This window comes from Hippoglossus stenolepis, chromosome 16 (assembly GCF_022539355.2).
Source record: "Hippoglossus stenolepis isolate QCI-W04-F060 chromosome 16, HSTE1.2, whole genome shotgun sequence".
Classification (NCBI taxonomy): domain Eukaryota; kingdom Metazoa; phylum Chordata; class Actinopteri; order Pleuronectiformes; family Pleuronectidae; genus Hippoglossus; species Hippoglossus stenolepis.
In genome coordinates this window covers 1,963,917-1,983,304 of record NC_061498.1, presented here as the reverse complement: position 1 = coordinate 1,983,304, position 19,388 = coordinate 1,963,917, and the positions used below count along the sequence as shown (strand labels likewise).

Genomic DNA, 19,388 nt, shown 5'->3' with positions numbered 1-19,388 from the left:
ACAGCAGTTCAGTAACTGCACTTCACCGTGTCACTCACTTCCTCTGCTCGGCGCTGAGCAGGTGTAGTGTTCAGAGCATTTATCATCATCATCATCACATGACTTCCTTCCCACTGTGACCAGTAACGATGCTGCAGAGCCTGAACCACAACAACATTCACAGAGAAACCCCGGTGCTGCCGAGCTGAGAGGAACCACGACTTCAGTCAGGTGATCAGTTCTGTCTCCATCATCAAGATATCTCTTTAAGCCGCTTTAATGTCGGCTGTCGTTTATTTTCACGCAGGTTTACAACCTGTCACTCACATGAGTCATCCAGTGAAATGAGTCTTCACCATCCTCGGCCCGGAGTCACGTCCATTTACATCTCATTAGGAAACGATTGCTGCTCTGCCTCCATGTTCTTCTGCCTCAGGCCCCATCTGGTGTGTTCACAATAACGTGCATCGTTTCCCCCTGCGCCCGGGGGGCTGATGGCGAGTCTCCATGTACAAGGGACCCCTCCTCTCGGGTGTAAAGGGGGGGGGTGCAGCTCGGGGAAATCAAATCACATGAGGTGGAATTTATTTCCCAATCACCGTGAAAGAGGGGGGACACCTGCTGTAGCGCCCCCTTGATGTTTGTGGGACCTCGTGCTCTTTGTTGATGGTCGGTGTGTTGAGGCATTTTTTCAGACAGTGAAACGTTCCTGATGACTCTCAGGAAGCAGATCAGTGGAAAAACAAAGACTCAAATTCATGGATCTTGACGAATAAAACCAGAAATGTTCTGGGGACTAATATTTCTGAGTTTGCTGCAGATCAAAATGTTGTTTCTTGAGGAGACTGTTGGGTCTCGGCGGCGACGTGCACTCTCCTCAGCATCCTTCTGCTTATCTCCGTGATAAGCAGCCACACACTTGATCCTGAAACCCCTGCACACAACAACGGGCAGTAGATGTAATAGCTGATGAGCTGCTGTGAGAATAAAACCCAAAATAAAACCTATTGTCGGTTGTGTTGAAGTGACAGAATTAGCCGAGGATCCGGGGAGAGGTGCAGACAAAGGAGAGAGGGTAGTGTAGGAATGTGGCCCTTTGTTGTCGGTCTGATTAATGAACGGCCCCTGTGGACTACAGCTGGAGCCTGTGGCATAATGATACCCTGTGCCTGTGTGTGTGTGTGTGTGTGTGTGTGTGTGTGTGTGTGCGCGCTGGGGGGGTTGTGTCTGAAGAGCTGGGTGGAAATTACTCGTGGCGGTAGAAGGGGGATAATGTGCGTATCTGTGCAAGGTGTGTTAATATGATGGGCTTGAAATTGGATATTAGGCTTGTATGCTCATGCAGTGTGGACACGTCACGTATGAGATGTGTGTGGCTGTTTACTTTAGAGGAGGGTTTTACTTTAAGGATGATACGACTCTCATGTACGAGCCAGCAGCTGGTTATCGTAGAGTGTAAACACAGGGAAACCACAGGCAGGTCTTTGTGCTGCAGTTTCAGTTTAACACACATGGTTTGTGCAGATTTAACAATTTATTAAGCCCCTTTTCCACTGGTCAAAAAGCCCAGTTCACTCTCTAACATCTGGCCTTTGTCTGGTCTGCAATGTGAACAGATTCTATCGGCATTAAGGGGAAAGTGACAACAAGTTAAATGTGCAAATATGTCAGGACAGCGAGGAGAGAGGGTTCCTCGGTTTTTGGTGTGTTTGTGACGTTGAACAAGACAGAAAAGCAAACTCCTCTCCTGACAATGGGAGAGGAGTCAATCGCCCTTTAGGCCGTGTTTAAAATGATGTAAAAGAGGAATTAATTATTAATTATAAAGGTATGAATAGAATAGAAATGGCAGCACGAATGGTAGTAGTGTTTCCGTTTTAAAAGTAATTAAAAAGAAGGCGGCTCAGATGAAGCACTTTCATCAGGACCCTGCACTTTGCTGCTGTGAAGCCTCGGTTTCAGAGTGAGTTCGTGCCTCCAGCTCTCGTCTGAACTGCCGACTCATCACATCGGGCCGAACGTCTCACATCGCCGCACATCTGATGTCGACACTGAATCGATCATCTGAATTATTCAAATGAGGCATGTACAGAGGCAGAATGCAGGAAAGGTAAAGGGCGTCCAGCTGCACTGTGGGGGCTTGTCCTCATGCATGCATGCATCGAACATACACAGCGCACAGGCATGAGTGGATTCATGGTTCTGCAATGTGCATGAATGATTAAATGTGTTAATGCACAACTATAACTCACGTCCCGTTGACCAAATGTGTTATTTTTCTCTGTTTGCAAAGGCAAAGTTCCACAAAGCACAAACCGCAGCTCAGCAGGATTTCCTTCCTCTTTCTTTTACCCTCGCTCCATCCTCCATCTCTCGCTCTCTCTGTCTCTCTCTCTCTCTCTCTCTCTCTCTCTCTCTCTCTCTCTCTCTCTCTCTCCATCATTCAAGTTCCGAGGGATTGTCGGCTCGAGCAGTCAGATGGGGGATGGACGGGAGAGTACACCCATGGGACACACATGCACTGTGCTGTAAACCGTAACGGCCCCATAACAGGCAGATTTCTCATTTCCACGATGCTCAGGCCATATCTCATCCACACGGCGACAATCCCTCTGAGACCCGTACGAGGCAGGACGGCGCACTCAGCAGAGGAGGAGGGGAACACGGGAGGGGGAGTGTTGATTTGGAGAAATGGTGATGGAAATACCCCGATAACTGACGTGATTCTCCGAAAGCCACTCGTTAGAGCACATACCTCTGTCACATTAAGCCCCTTTAATCCCCTTCAAGTCAATGAAGCTGCACTAAACTGTATCCGTCCCCTAAATATAATATAATGTAAGATCCATGAATTACTCCCTGAAATCAATGAAATGTCAAAAAATATATATTTTCTTTGTCAGGATCCGGCCCAAAATGTTATGGATTCCTTTCTTGGCCAATTTCCCACTAGGATCTCGCAATGTTAGGTTAAAAAACAAATCCTGGATTCGCCCCCTGAATCAAACGAACAACCCAACCTGCTCGTCGGAGGTAAAAGACGATGAGATGTGGGTCAGAAGCTTTGAGCTGATGAACCCTGGTGGGTGTTAATACGTCTGAGGTGATGCTCTATTCATGAAGAGCGGGCAGGACAGAAGCCACGAGCAGAAGAACCTGAGGTTAACCTCCTGATTCATTTAGCACCTCTGGGTTCATCTGTCCTTTAGAGAACACGTAAACACAGTGCACTCACAGTGAGGGGCATGACTTGTTTTAAAAGGTGATCGCAGGTCCTCTCATTTTCTTACTCAGTCATTAAGGCCTGGAAACATTTTTATTGGCTCTCTTGGTAAAAGGTAGATATGATTCTTTTGGCCGTTTGCAAAGTAGAAATAAAAACCTCCACCGTTTTACTTTCACTACTTAATATTTCATGTTTAATTGATTTTACTAATTTATTTCTATGTGGGTGGCACGGTGGAGCAGTGGTTATTAGCGCTATCGCCTCACAGAAGGTTCTCGGTTCAGATCTCGGTTTGACCAGGTTCTGTGTGGGTTTGCTCCTGGTGCTCCGGCTTCCTCCCAGTCCACAGATCGGGGTGAGGTTACTGGGAGACAAAGGTGTAAATGTGGGAGTGAATATATGTCGGACCTGTGATATGCTGGTGAATATTTCAACCTGATTCTAAAAGTAACACGATAACCAAAGTGATTCCAGTTGATCCTGATGGAGACATGAATCCATATATGGAATATCACGGAGATCTCAAAGCCAAAAATGTAAATGGGGTTCAATGAAACCAATCATTTTGATATATTTCAGTGAGTTTCAGATCCCACCCCCACCAGCGACCACTCATGTGCTCAAACAGATTTCCTCCAGTATGAATTCACATGGATCCTCTGCAGAGAGCGCAGCATCAGAAGTTTGTTTTTTAAAAACGTCTTCTGTCTTCTCTTTATCTCGTCGTGACCCGATTGCTGGAGATGTTCTGTCAGCCTGTCGTGTTTTCTCAGCTCTCAGCTCTTCTTCCTGCAGAAGAAACTTTCCTTCACCTCTCGACAAACAACGATTCACAGGCACAGTTCGTGTGAGACGCCTGTGAGATCACAATGAATGAGATTTAAGACATTCGTCAAGAACGACAGATATGAAGGAATATCAGAATCAATGTCCCGCTTTTTAGATTTATTTCTCTCTAAATAAATAAATAAAATCATTTTAAAGCATGACAGAGGTAGTGTTAAATGAATGTTAAAATGAATGAACACGTACCTAAATATATATTTTAGATATAATGCATATTATTTTAACATATTTGAGACTTTTTAAGACCCTGCAGAAACCCTTTACTGTCCAGCCAGTGTGGCCAACAGCTCTATCTTCCAGCTCTGATGTTACATGTGCTCCAGGAGCTGAAGATCAATATCCACGTATCATTAACCCACATCCAGAATGTGCTGAGCTGGAGGCGGGCGGCCGAGCAGCCGAGCAGCCCATCATCTCCTCCGTCTGCAGCATCCCTCCATCCCTCTGTCCTCTGGTGTTTGGGTCAGGTTCATGTCCTCTATGTCCAATCACATAGAGGAGGGGAGGGAAAGAGAGGAGAGGGAAGGAAGGAGATGAGGGGAGAGATGGGGACGAGAGAGGGAGGGATGGAGACGAGGGATGGATGGAAGGAAGGAGATAAGGGGAGAGATGGACAGAGGGAGAGAAAGGGAGAGAAGGGGAGGGAGGGAGGGATGGAAGGAGATGAGCGGAGAGGAGAGGTGGACAGAGGGAGAGAAGGGGAGGGATGGAGAGGGAAAACCAGCTTTGAATACAAATGAGCTGACACACATAATGTATGCCCTCCCTTCCTCTCTCTCTCTCTCTCTCTCTCTCTCTCCCTCTCTCTCCCTCCGTCTCTCACACACACGCGGAATCACTCGTACTCACACACATGTTCCTGCTCACTCTCTCTCTCCCTCTCCTCTGCGTCTCCTCTTTGGACCAAACGCTGCACAGGAGGTAATTTCAGCCTCTTAATTTATTAGTCATCGCTGTGTGTTGGAACAGGCTAATTAAAAGAGGTGTGTGTGTGTGTGTGTGTGTGTGTGTGTGTGTGTGTGTGCATGTGCATGTGCATGTGTGGAAGATCTGGAGACAGAGACGCTTGCTGCTGCCACCGTCTCTTCGTCTGCTCTCTCACGCTTCACCGTGGACCAGGAGGCGGCAGAGGAGAGGAGAGGAAGAAGAGGAGGAGGAGAGGGACGGGCAGCTGGGACGAAGGAGATTTTCACACCCCCCCTCTACCATCATCTGATCTGACATGGCCACCGCATAGGAATCTGGTGCCACGGCAACCGGCAGCTGGGCGTGGAGGTACCCGAGGTAAGGAGGAGGATGAATGGACGGATGTGCGACCTGCCCTCTCCTTGTGAGTGTGGAAGCTGAGCCCACTCACAGGATCTCCTGCTGAACCTGCGTCCTCCAGGTCTCTGAGTGTGTCTGTGCATGTCGTGGTGGGGGGAGTGTCTCTCTGTGGTAATCTGTGTTGTGCGGTGGTATTCCCCAAACAGAAGCCCTAATCACCCAGCTGCGGGTAAATCCTATTATGGTTTTACTCCCCCGTTACTTTGTTCTGTTGACAGCAGGCAGGGATTGCCCTGTAGTCGGAGGAGGAGGTTTGTTGTTGGTGTGTGACTCAACGCAGGTGTCAGGGTGCATTGTTTGTGTTTGCAGCCTTTATGTGTTTGTGTGCGTGCGAAGGGGAAACACGACGAGTGTGACAATGTGTAAAGCCGAGGATGCTCATTCTGCGCACACACACACACACACGCACACACGTGCACGTACACAAAAGAATAAACACGAGAGGTGAGCGTTGTCATGCTTCTCTCCCACTGACGCTGATGACCAGAGGCTGCAGGTAACAGACGTTTCCCTCCGTGCTGCTCAGTGAGAGATCCTCTGCAGTCGTCTCTCTGGATGTGGCAGAAACAGAACGACGACTGACTGACAGGGAGGGTTTCTAACGCTGCACCGCTGCTGCACCTTCCCTCATGTCACCGCTGCACCCCTGTCGACTCCTGCACAGGAGGAAACGGGTCAGCGTCGTTTAGCAAACGCAAGAACGACGATAAAACCAAGCGTGATCCAGATTGTCGTGCACAATTAGTCCGTGTACGTGTGTGCACTGTGTGTCCTGGGGCAGGGTTGAGGACTGCGGAGGCAGGCGAGAGGACATATGGCGGCCTGGGTCTCTACCCTTTGACTGGAGTCCTCGGAGCAGCAGGGGAATCAAACCTCCTGCCCTCCACAATGTGTGTGTGTGTGTGTGTGTGTGTGTGTGTGTGTGTGTGTGTGTGTGTGTGTGTGTGCATCAGTGTGTGTGCATCAGTGTGTGTCTGCTGCCAATTCAACTTTCCCCTCTGCAGCTCTGCTTCTCTTCTCATCTCCACCATTTTGATTTCAGCTCCCCCAAATGTTTATTCTGATTGGTGAGCAGTGGCTGTGTGTTGTTGTGTGAGTCTCCTCCACATGTCCGTCTGTCCTTCTGTCTGTCTGTGTGTGTCCATCCGTCTCTGTCTCTGCTGACAGGTTGGTTTGATTTTCTCTGATTGATAGAGAAATGATCAGATTAGGCCCTTTTCACTTGGAACGTTTTAATCAGATCAAAACCATCTGGACGTCCTCTCTGCGTCCACATAGTTACACACACACACACACACACACACACACACACACACACACACACACACACACACACACACACACACACACACACACACACACACACACACACACATGCACACACATGCACAGACCAGTTTAGTCTGAACCTAAATTTCAGATGTGAAGATTGAGTCCGACCAGAAGTCTGGGTCTCGATCAAACTGAACCATGGTTCGGTTTGTTTACAGTTTTTTGGGATAGTTTGGACTTTTGGACCAATCACAGGAAGTAGAGACAGAATTAAACAATAGAAGAAGAAGAAGCAGCTGCAGTCTTCACCTCCTGTAGTACTATAGTACTGTAGTACTGTGGAGTACTGTAGTACTGTGGAGTACTGTAGTACTGTGGAGTACTGCGCCTGAAGGTGCTGATGCCAACACCAGATCCTCGCAGGTAGACGCAGCCCACACAGGTGATGACGACAGAACGTACGTTTGTCAGACGATATTCTTTAGCGCGCTAACCAGATCAAATGTAAACAAAGACATGAAACTACAGTATTCAGGCGATCATAACTAAATCATTTCAATCATTGTGTTTTAAATGGTCCAACAGTGATTTCAATGCTCCTGAACTCTTAACAGACATGAACGTGCAGAATGAGGACGAGTTATTCCTCAGCTCAGTGTCTCCGTCCTGCGTATTGAGCGGTGGACTGAGTTTTTACATAAGCGGCAAACATGTCACCCAAATCAGCATTCGGAGAAAGCTTGTGAGGAAAAATTCCCTCACACCAAATGTGCGTGGGACAGCTCAGAAGTCTGCGCTCACCCCGGGGAATGTAACCCGAGCTTTTGTAATTCCAATTCTTTTGGTGAAATCATCCCTGACTTGCTGTCCCACTTAACAGATATGATTCATCAAAAGCTTCTCCGCCTCATGTCCTGCCGCCCAAGTGGTTCCTCCCCTGACACGTCCTCGGGAGATCAGTCACCACCGACTCACAGCTCGTACGTGGACTCTCTCAGCCGGTGGCTCGAGCTGTGAGTGTCTTTGTGTCGCCTCCTCCCGCTGAGGGAACGAGACTCAGAGAAGAAAGGGAGCAGGAGCCGTCCCTCCCTCAAAATCTGTTCCTCTTTCTCTCACTGCCTCTGTTACCTGAGGCGTCGGCCTGTTCAACCTGACAGCTACTACTTTCAGTTTGGTTTGGTCTCTCACACACACACACACGCACACGCACACACGCACACACACACACACACACACACACACACACACACACACACACACACACACACACACACACACACGCACACACTGGTTGTGTTGTACTGAGAGATGCTAAGAGCTTCATGTCTTATTCATCCTTCAGGCCTACGCTCTCCACCAGGAGGAAAACACACAACTCACCAGGAGAATAGAGGTCAACCTGTCAACTTCTGAGAGACGAGAGAACCTCTCCTGTCTTCACTCCTCTCCCTCTATCCTCATCCTCATCCTCATCTTCATCTTCATCTTCATCTTCATCCTCATCCTCATCCTCATCCTCATCCTCATCCTCATCCTCTCCTCTCCCTCTATCCTCATCCTCATCTTCATCCTCTCCTCTCTCCTCCTCCTCTCCTCTCCCCTCTCCTCTCCTCTCCTTCCCTGATCCTCTCCCTCATCTTCATCCTCTCCTCTCCTCTCCCTCTCTCCCCTCTCCCTCCTCTCCTCTCCTCTCCTCTCCTCTCTCCTCTCCCTCTCCTCCTCTCCTCTCTCCTCTCCTCTCCTTCTATCCTCATCTTCTCCTCTTCTCTCCTCTCCCCCATCTTCATCCTCAACCCTCACTCTCCTCTCCTCTCCTCTCCTCTCCCTCATCTTCATCCTCAACTCCACTCTCCCTCCTCCTCTCCTCTCTCTATCCTCATCTTCATCCTCTCTCTTCTCCTCCCCCACATACACACTTATTTACATTGTGAGGGTGTTTTTCGACATGTTTTGGTGATTTCTCAGAGAATAATTCATGGATCTTGATGATGTTTATGGGACTGATATTCATGAGTGTGTACAATTAGGTCTAGATTCTAATATCTAGTGAATGTACATGTGGTTATATAAGAACTCTTTGTGTATATATGTAGTATAGTTCAGCATTTAAAAAAATATATAAAATAAATCAGATTTGTCACTAAAAATCACAAAATAGATAATCAGCAACAAATTTTGTGGAAAAAACATGAGAAACAAATATTCAGTAACATAAATTAACATAGATTAACATTTCATTTTCTGTCAGAAAAGGAGCAACACACTTCTCTCGTCCTCACTCACACACACACACACACACACACACACACACACACACACACACACACACACACACACACACACACACACACACACACACACACACACAGACACACACTCTCTCTACTGACTGCTGGTTTATTTTTAATTCTGATTAAATCATTTACTTGTTTACAAAGTGCTCAAGAGTTCATGACCGGCCTGTGTCATAGATTCCTGTGGTTGTTAAATGTTCAGCTGTGTGTGGATGGAGAAAAGAGACTCTATAGTGTAAAGTTATATTTAAATCAATGGATAAAAACTGTATCCACCAGTGAAACATCATGTTTAAAAATAACAGCAGCACGTGGAGATATTAATGAAAACCCCAGATCCACCAGAAGCTCATTTGTCCTGATTGGATTCCACTTGATCTCCCACTGGGGACTCGACCTCATGTGCTCTAACGTGGCTCTGCCCTCTTTCCTCCAGGACAAGGAGACAGAAAAAGACGGAGGGATGGCGGTGGAGGAGAAGCCGGGTGTGAAGAGCAGCAGCTCCATCGTCCCCTGCTTCCTGTTTGTGGAGGTAAGGAGCATGAACATGCAAACACGTGGCTCAGATCTTATTCTCTCTGACTCTGTGGACAAAACAAACAACTTTCAACACGAGAATAAAACTGACTTGTGATCCGAGAGGAGTCTCTGGACACGCGTCTCGATGATGTCTCAGCTGTCTCCTGGTTCTCTCTCTGGGCTCTCACACCGAGCTGTGATTTGTCTCTGCGGTCGCCGGTGGAGTCAGCTCAGAAAAACCTCTGTGGCTCCGAGATGTGCTCGTTGCTCCGTGCCGCTCTACACTCTCAGCCCCAGTGGTAAATATTTCAGGCTTGAGTTTTGGGACGACTCGGCAAACACCGCTCCATCTCAGACATTCCCACTTGGTGTCACACACCCCGGCCTCTTTCCAGCACCGTGGGGGGGGGGGGCAGCTGAGGCTTCGTGGAGTTGTTCTCTGGTTGAATATAGTCCAGCCTGGTTTAGGACTGCATGATTCATCAAGGTGGTTGGTGGATGTCACAGCACAGACAGAGTGGATTTCAGTCAGTGGTGCTCTGGGCTCCGGAGCCGTGTTGTACAGATCACGCCAGAGGTCACTGTCTGTGGCAGGGAGAGAACTCGCTGCCACAGACAAACACGTGGAGCGCTTCGTCCCCCTGTGGAACTCCTGCTGCAGCAGTCGGACACATGACGGGGGGGAACGGGAGCTTTTACACACAAAGCATCAAGTGTGAGACTGAAGGAATAAAACAGTTCAGAAACTCACTGGCCATGTGTATTGTTAAGTGTCCAAGGAAGTGCAGTGTTGAATATGATGGATTTTGGACACGTGATAGATTCAAAAGTAATATAACAACAACAGCAACAACACAAAACCCTGCTAGTGCCCGAGAGTCGTCCTCGGTTTTACTTTTCTTCAGTATGCATGTAATCCAGTGACAGTTGTTTGTAGATCCACGTGTTGATCAAACTTCCTCTTTACTCACCAAATTGTTATTTCCATATCTTAGAAGTCGATTAAGAAGTCACACAACAACTTACAAATTCAAATTTCACTGCAAAAATCCATGGATATGTTTTGTAGGATCTGGCTTGTGTTGGGATAGTGTGGTTGTCTCATTTGTTTGAAAGGGAGGAGATACAGTATTTGTTAATTAGGAGATTTGCCGACTCTAACTCAGTTTTCTTTCCCTCTGCTCCTCCTGTGCTGCTCCTCCTGTGTTGCTCCTCCTGTGTTGCTCCTCCTGTGTCCGCTCGGCCTCTGAAGGGACCAGGACACAATAATCACACAAACCCACTGGGCCCATGAGAACCAGTCTGTGAATCACTGGTCCCTTCGGTCATAATATTCAGTAGAAGCTCTCCATTAGGCCACTCCGCCACATGACTCCCACACACAGGCTCTCAGCTCGCAATTCCCTCGCTAACCCTTGTGTGTGTGTGCGTGTGTGCGTGTGTGTGTGTGTGCGGTAATAACAGTACATGCTACTGGAGTTTTAGCTGCGTCTCTGCACTTTGGACGCTGCGTTTGAAGACCGATTGCGTCACAGCGGCGCGACTAGACCGTCTCCTTCAAGTACGTCCTCTCATCCCAGAGAACAGAAAGGCTCCCATTGGCCGATCCTCTGTGGTCTCATTTCTGTTCTGTTGCGGTCGACACAGCCCGAGAAGAAACTCCTCCCTCGTAGGACATGTAGATTGTGTCCTCTGAAGGACGCAGCCCGTGAAGTGAGACACAGACAAAAGCACACTTCTTCATTTTAAGAAGTGTCGGCAGATGTTGACGAGTGAAAACACAAATGTTTCTTTACCTAATTAAACTTTGCTCTATTATATATATTACCTCTAAAAACAAACGTGACCTTATAACTTAAACGTATAACTTGAACGTCTGCATATTGTCTTTTATGCGACGTACTGTAGAAATGAGTTTATTAGTAGGCCATGTTTGAATATGAGTCACACAAAATAAAGAAAGAAAGCATTTAAATATCAAATATTAAGTTGTTTTCTCAGAGTTCTATATCTCTGCAGGAAACATTCAAAGCGAGACGCTCAGCGGGGGACGCTCTTAATTAACTGTGGACGTGCAGAACATGTTTCAATGCCCAGCGAAAACAGTTCTGATGTTTTATTCTGCGTTATTATGATATAATCTGGCAACGGGACTCATGTTTTGCCGCGAGTTGGAAAATCAGGGCACTGAGTCAGAGCCTGAACTGGGTTTGAGTCGATCTCATTACTGATGCTGTTGCTACGCAGAGAGAAACATCACAGACGGATCTCGCTCCGCTGCTGCGTCGTGAAACCTGGAATGTAGATTATAAACCATCTAACTCCATATGAAATGTTTTCATGTGAGAACGATGCAGCTGATCTGAAGTTATGTTTAAGTCAAGTGTGTTTTATGTTCTGATGCAGCTGAGGGACAGACTGACGAGGGGAAAATGGCAGATTTTAGGTTCTGGAGAAGAGAACAGACGAAGTACAGACATCAGCTGCTTCTCTCTTCTCCTTTTTGTGCATTTGGTCCTTTTCACTACTGGCTCTGCTGCTCCCGTCCAGGAAGAGATTCACTGAGCATGCACACTAAACACTGACATTATCCAGAGGGGTTGGATGTGAGAAACGCACAGTCAGCTGCTGTGGACTTTCTCTGGAGTTTCTCCTGTAGAAACTCAGTATAATGTCCGATTGAGCTCATGATATACAGCACGAGGAACACGGCGAGCGGGGGGGACAGAGACAAAGGTGTTGATTTGGACAGACGAGGAGATTCCAGAGATTTGGGTGAAACGAGCCGGCGCTGGTGTGGATGAGCTGAAAACAGAAACATGTGACGTCTCTGCAGAAGGATTCATAGAATATCAATTATTCCTTTTAAATTTAGGTGACCGAATAGAAGAGCGGATTGAATCTAGTCACGTGATAAGTTGTGTGTGTGTGTGTGTGTGTGTGTGTGTGTGTGTGTGTGTGTCACTGATCCATACCAAAGCAGAGAGGCCTGGTCTTTTATTTAGCCCCACACCTCATCAGCAGTTACCATGGAAACCAATCAGCCAGCCTCCCTCTCTCTTTCTTCTGACTCCTTTCATCGCCCGTGCCCTAATCACAAGTCACAACCTTTTCTATCAGAGCTGTAACCACTCAGCCATCTTGTTCTGCGCGTCTCCTCCATTTTGCTCCGTCATTTCCCATCTTTCTCTGCGACTCCTCTTCGGGGGCGAGGTTTCTCCACGACCATTCAGATATCGACGCCGCGTCTCGTTCATTTCTGCTTAATCACAATTCATTCATCCTCCCGGCTCCTCTGCAAAATTCATTTCTACATCCTTTTTTATATTTATTTTACCTGGGGAACAAAAAGGAGTCATTTCATTTCCACGTTGTCAATAGATTTTCTGTTTTCCTTGTTTGTTCGCGGCCGTCTGGGGACACGCCGGCAAATTGGCAGTTTAAAAGTAATTCCTGCTTAAAGCTAATGTGCTTCAGTGGCAAAGTGTAATGGAGGATGCAGCTTTGTGTTGGGAAGAGTCTGTAATTATCCAGACCAGTGGAGGAGGGAACATGAAGCCCCATCCCTCCACTGTAAACACCCTTCACCACACGTCTCACACATCTGTTTGTTTAGTGACAGAGTTTTGACCTCTTCACCTTCAATTATGTGGCTTTGTGATTTGCTGCCTTCCTGAACTTATCCGGAGACTTCTCCACGTGAGAAGACGAACGTTGAGTGAAGTGTCCAGAAGATGTGCGAGTGAACTCATGTGAAAACACAGCAGGAAAACTCACAGCGAGCGAGTGGACGTGTTGATGACGTTTCTAACAAGTGACAACGACAAACTGGAAGAATGAAAGTATCCCAGGATGCAGAAGAGGAGCCATGGCAACCGGCAGCCTGCGGCCAATAGGAACTGGTCCCCATGATCATTTTGATAATCTGATTATTTTTATTTCATAGGATCATTTCCTCTTTGGCAAGTTGTCTTCAAAGTAAAAGCATTGTATGTTGCTGTATGTTGAGCTGAATTGCAGAGCTTTTACTTTGAAAGGTGGTGAACTCGGGTCTGAAGATTGTGTGACATGAAATGTACGACAAGAAATAACACAACTTGAGTTTCATTTAAAGAAAAACATGATTATACAATCTTCAGTGCAGATAAACCAAGTAGGATGAACAGAAAGTTTTCTGTTTTCACCTGTTTATAAAAAGCTCTGCACACAAACAATGACAGAATATTGTAGACGTGTTTGAGGACGACTCACTAATGACAGAGAATAATTCTGAAGCATCGACACAGGACAAGAGAAACACAACATTACACACAGGCTCAGAACTGCACCTGTAATTTAGGAAATGGAGACTGATCCTGGAGAAGAGCTTCTGACAGGCCTCCACCAGGGGGCAGTGTTGTAACACAGCTGAAGATCCCTCACCTCCCTCATCTGTCAGCTTGACACTCAACCATCACTAAGTTTTTTTTCCACCGCCTGCTTTCTCACTTAATTTACTTTGACACTTGGAAGAGAAAAGAACAATGTCTCTGCTGCTGCACTCGCCGGCCTCATTAACACCCGAGCAGCACGCAGGGATCAGACGGAGCACATCAGCGCGCGTTCGATTCCCCCTCTGTCTCTATAAATAGGCCTGTGTGTGTTTAATGGTGGGTAACACGCCGCCAGATTCACACCTGTCACAGGGAGCCTCCCCAGTCTCCCTCGGTCACACTCACAGTCGGCTGAGTGTACAGATGTTGAGCTGGATACACAAACAAACAAAGTGATATCGGGGTAATTGCACGTGGAACCCACATCACGTGCGCCCGTGCAGCTCCTCTGTGGCGTGATCACACAGATGAAGTGACAGTGGATGTAACAGGCAGATGTGAAGCTTCTGATGTTATTTACGTGTCAGATAACAATGTGTGATGTGAGGGCGTCACTTCAAATTAGCAGAGAAACGCTCCACTCACACTATTAGTGCATTTGGTGGGGGGGCTGAATACAGCTGTGTGTGTGTGTGAGTCTATAGACCAGTGTGTGTCTGTGTGTGTGTGTCTGTGTGTGCACTAATTGTGTTACCTCTTTAGGGCCCTATGTTAGGATCTTTTTCTGCATAAACATTGACACTAACGAGGCAAAACATTGTTTCTGAGGTCCTGGTTAATGTTAGAGGGAAGATGTGAATTAAGATAAGAGGAGATACGATAAGATAAGATATGATAAGATAAGATGAGATAATAATAATGCACCTTTATCGATCTTCCACAGAGGAAATTCAATATTGACACAGCAGCACAAGGGGGAAATGCAGTATCAAATAAAAACATGAATAGAAACACAACCAAGAGAAATACTATGTACAATATTAGGCTGTTTTAGAAATGTGAAATATAAAGATAAAAGTTATGCAATGGTGACATTTTACAATGACGTGTGTGTGTGTGTGTGTGTGTGTGTGTGTGTGTGGCTCATTCGTGTGCTCGTGACAGTATTTATTTTGTACAGTTGTTCGTATTGTTGATCCTTTTGTCTTCTCACAGAATTAGTTGAGCGTGTAATGAAACCACAGAACAGATGTGTCCTCTGAGGCGGCCGCGTTCCGGCCACGTCCATTTCCACTGTTTTTTTTTCAGCTTGAAAAACCAAAACATTGAGACGATTCGTCGTGAACCCAAAACGTGAAGCGGCGCGCCCTGCTCTCCGCTGCTGCTCGCTGGCCTCCTCTCTGACATTACTTATTCATGGGCAGTGAGTAACACGCAGCTCGCACACTGTATGACTTGGCAGACAAAGGAGTGTGGAGCCGGGGGCAGGTAGTGGGCCAGTGGTCGCTGTTTTGCTGCAGTGTAATCTGTGTAGTGTGCATGCACAGGGTTTCCCCGCGGCGCTGTGTGCACTGCAGGGGTGTGCATCTGACCGCATCGAAGACGTGCAGGGAGGTGGATCCCCGACTGGTTGTTGTATTATTCTAATCCTGTGTTGTGTGTTGGAAGAGCATTGGGAGGCTGTGTACGTGGCGGCTGGCAGGGAAGGAAATGAGAGGGAAACACAGACTGGACGATGATTAAAGAGACGCTGATCTCTTCTCTGGTTCCCGTTGGTCCCTCGTCTCCCTTCGGACCCTTCTCACATAAATTCAACTCACTCTGATTCTCCCTCCTGCTTCTGTTGCTGCTTCCAGACCTGAACTGAACTCCAGAGAAGCTCCTGACATTCTCCAGAGGGGCTGAACGCAAGAGGCCGAGTCAGAGGCCTCGGAGTTTCAGCGTAGTTTCTCCTGCCGGACCCAAGATAAAAAGGTTTCTGACATGCCACAGATGCCGAACTGTGAACGTAGAGGCCACTGACGCCATCTTGGAAAAACAACGAGATAGTTTATGACGATAAGAGCCGACGCAGGTTTCTATTTTCCGTAAACAAAACCACGCAGGAGTTTATACGTTACTTCCTGTCTCCTGCCTGCTCACGTCTGAAATCCGCTTCAGAGAAAAGCCCAAACTCTCATAATTCACTCTCACCCTGCTCCCTTCACCCCCCTTCCTCTCTCTCCATCTTCTCCCTTCTTTATTATTAAGTTCTCCACCTGAACTTTCCTCGTCCATTAAAACGCTCTCACTCCTTTTCCTTCTCCCACAAACAACTGACAAACCTCTCAGGGTCACTTTCCCGTGGAAACCATTCATTCAGCCTCACCAACCTATTTATCACGTTTCCGCTCCGTCAGAAAACTTTGTCGTATAGATTGGGAGCAAAAAGGCAGCTCCAGACATTATTGCTTTAATGTGGCTGTTTATCATCATCTGAGCGAGATGTCAATAGAGAGAGCGATGTTGCACATTAATAGAGATGCAGAGAGGAAAGGCACCAATCATTTTTTTAAAGAATGAAACTGTTCGTTTGCTTTACACATCAATTAAATATCCCTAAATGCAATAATATCATTTCTGTTAATTAAAGCACAAAACGGTTAATTATAGTAACATAAGAAATCATGCTTCCATAAACAAACAGCCTCCTGAACAGTGAATCTATTTAATCCTTCCTCCGGCTGAAAGCGCTGCTGCTTCTGTTGTTTCCTAATTGATTCATAATCCTGTTTTATTTTCATTTCACAAACTTTTAGAAATTCATATGAAAACTCAACGCTCCCAAAACCGTCTTTCTGATCCACTGCTCCAGGAGCCGAGTCTTTTTCCAGCAACAGATCGCTGTTTCTTACATTTAGATATTTTTAGAATAACAGACCCGAGATCAGTTCGGACCACTGAGCTACTCCAGCACCTGCCGAGAGGCTGTGATTGGAACTGACCGCCCGTCAGCTTCCAGTTCACAGAGAATCCTCCTGTGAGCGTGTCAGGACTTCTGCTTGACGAAGGGTGAGGAAGACGAGGGAAATGGAGTGTGGGAACGTGGCAGTGGGAGTGTGTGGGTGTGTGTGTGTGTGTGGTGCATCTGGGACGTGTGTGTAGGTAGGAGGCGTTTGGCTTTAAACCGAGAGGAGGAAACGCCGACTCACTAGAAAACAACATCACGGTCTTTAACAGGCAAACATGGTTTTATGGAAAACAGAGAAATGTAGTAATCTGTGGTTTGTTTGCTTTAACACTGAATAACTACACACTGCTCTGATTGATAGACCTGGAATCACGTTTTGTATGATTATAGCCAAGTGGAGCTGATGATGCTGGTTGAAGTTCCACTGGAGGTTAATATCATTTATTGCTGTAACTATAAAGAGCAACAAGGACGTGTGATCCAGTCTCGTTATGTGAAAAACCTTCGCTGACCCAGAAAATGCTGATGTGCTGATGTGCAGTTATACAAGCTGACGTACACCCACACACACACACACACACACACACACACACACACACACACACACACACACACACACACACACACTTGTGCGTTTCTCTGCTGCCAAACACTCGTCTATTTAAACCGGCACAGACACGCGGTCCCCCACAGTGACCGAGCAAGACAAACCTAATGTTCCTTCTTCTCACGTTGTCTGAATCTCAGTCGTCACCTTCGATGCTGAACACAGTGAATCAGAATCCTGTGTAGAAACAACACTTAAAACATGAGGGGAAGAAACTGGAGCAGAGGAGGAGGAGGAGGAGGAGGAGGAGGTGAAGTTTTTTTCGGCTGCTACCCCAGAGCCTTGCACCTGTTCCCCAGCATCCCCTCACCTCCCGCTCCTCTCTTCTTTTATTACCCTCCACACTCAGCTTCCTCTTCGCTCTCCTCCCTCCCTCTTCCTCCTCCCTTGCTCCCCTTTTGAACCCCCTCACGTGTCCCATGTGGTCCCTCCTGCCTCCTCCCCTCCTCACGGACGTTCCTCCTCCTGTCGTGCTGGCCAGGTGCAGTGTAGCGTGCGTTGATGGCGGCGGGCCTCTTAATGGACGGCATGTGTCTGACGGAGGACCCCTGTGCCTCGTCGTCCTTCTGCTCCAGATCCTCCGCCTGTAAAAACACAAAACTGCTCTTTCGGGCAACGCAGCTCCGACAGCATCCAGGGACGCGGGTGGACGTTCAGAGGAGGCGAGGGAGAAAGAGGGAAACACAGGAAGACAGATATTGTGACTCTTGTTAAAGCTTTGGTTCATATCCTGTCGAGGATGTAAAATGAAACACGTATGAATGAATATTTACCATTTTAACTGGCAGCTCCAGCTCTGCACTTTGTGTTGGAAGCAACTGACGGGCTACAAACATCTCAGCCTGTGGAACAAGTGCAGGAACACGTCTGTCTTTAAATAGACGACTGTATATTTAGATGAGTTATTCCAGAACCTGCCTTTTCATAAATAAAGTATAAATACAGCTCGTTGAAAATGGCTGACGCTGAAAAGATGTCGATCCCGGAGAAGATCAAGGTTTGACGTTGCAGAAGGATGTTTTTTTTTATCCAGGTTGAGGGAAGGAGGCAGCTCGCTGTGGGGGGGGCGGCTCCTTCACACTCTGTCTATATATCTGCGCTGTGGTTTCAGTCATCGATGCGTCACTGCAGTTGTAAACCTTCGCTGCCTCCTGGCGTCTTCGTCTTCACGACCGAGCGCAGTGTGTCGTGCTTTTATTTTTTTTTCACAGCAGCTGATGCTGAAAAATTCAGTCGCAACATTCAGCAGAGTAAAGTGAGTGTATTGGAAGGAAGGGGGAGACGTGGGAGAGAAGTTAGTGGGATGAGTGGGAAATGAAGAACGAGGGAAACTTTCTTGAGCGGGAGAGGAAGAGGAAGAGGAGGCTGGGACTCTGGCAACATTCACATAACTGCAGTTTCATTTGAAAACAGTGGTTTAAAACTTTGCTCCATGGCACCACATCAGTTTTTACCCCCGTAAATAGTAACACACCTGAAAAGGCAGATCCTGCGACCACTTGTGTACATTGCATCGTAGTAAAATACAGAATTTAACTGCACAACATGTGTTAGCAAAGACAACAGGGCCAGTATCACAGAGCTATACAAATTACATAGAGTTTTCAAACAAGGCAGCAGAGATGATGTCGTAGCCCTGGAGCGCTGCTCTCTTCTTCGAGCGGTGCAGCTGACAGAGAAACACACGGTGACATTTCTATTGTCACACACGTACATCAGGTAAAACAGAGGAGTCCTCTCAGAAAAGGGCAGAGTCTCATCCTGCAGAGCCGTCGGGGGATGCGGCGCTGCCCGGAGGCTGAGTACCTGCTCAATACTGTGACCTTTCAGACCAGGGTAATGTGCAACTTGAGGTAAATGCTCTTGACTTGGTTTGTCTGCGGCGACGTCTTAATATCTGTGGTACATGAAACCAGCTGAATCCTCACTTCTCTGCAGACTCTGCCTCCAAATGAGCAACTACCTGTAGTGGAGTAGAGTCTATGACAATTAAGTGACGTATTTTAAAATGACATGCAGATAATTAACGTCCGTTGTCTTATCATGTATCAAAGAT

General features: G+C 47.1%; 1 protein-coding gene across 3 annotated transcripts in view; it reads left to right on the top strand.

Moving 5' to 3' along the window:
* The first annotated feature begins 4,846 nt into the window (after window positions 1-4,846).
* plppr2a (phospholipid phosphatase related 2a) overlaps window positions 4,847-19,388 on the top strand; it is a 31,062-nt gene continuing 16,520 nt past the window's right edge. For all 3 annotated transcript variants that reach the window (XM_035179704.2, XM_035179707.2, XM_035179705.2), the window contains exons 1-3: window positions 4,847-4,972; window positions 5,100-5,335; window positions 9,380-9,475. In XM_035179704.2, coding sequence (XP_035035595.1) covers window positions 9,407-9,475 — 69 coding nt within the window. In that variant the 5' untranslated portion in view covers window positions 4,847-4,972; window positions 5,100-5,335; window positions 9,380-9,406. The remainder of the gene's footprint in view (window positions 4,973-5,099; window positions 5,336-9,379; window positions 9,476-19,388) is intronic.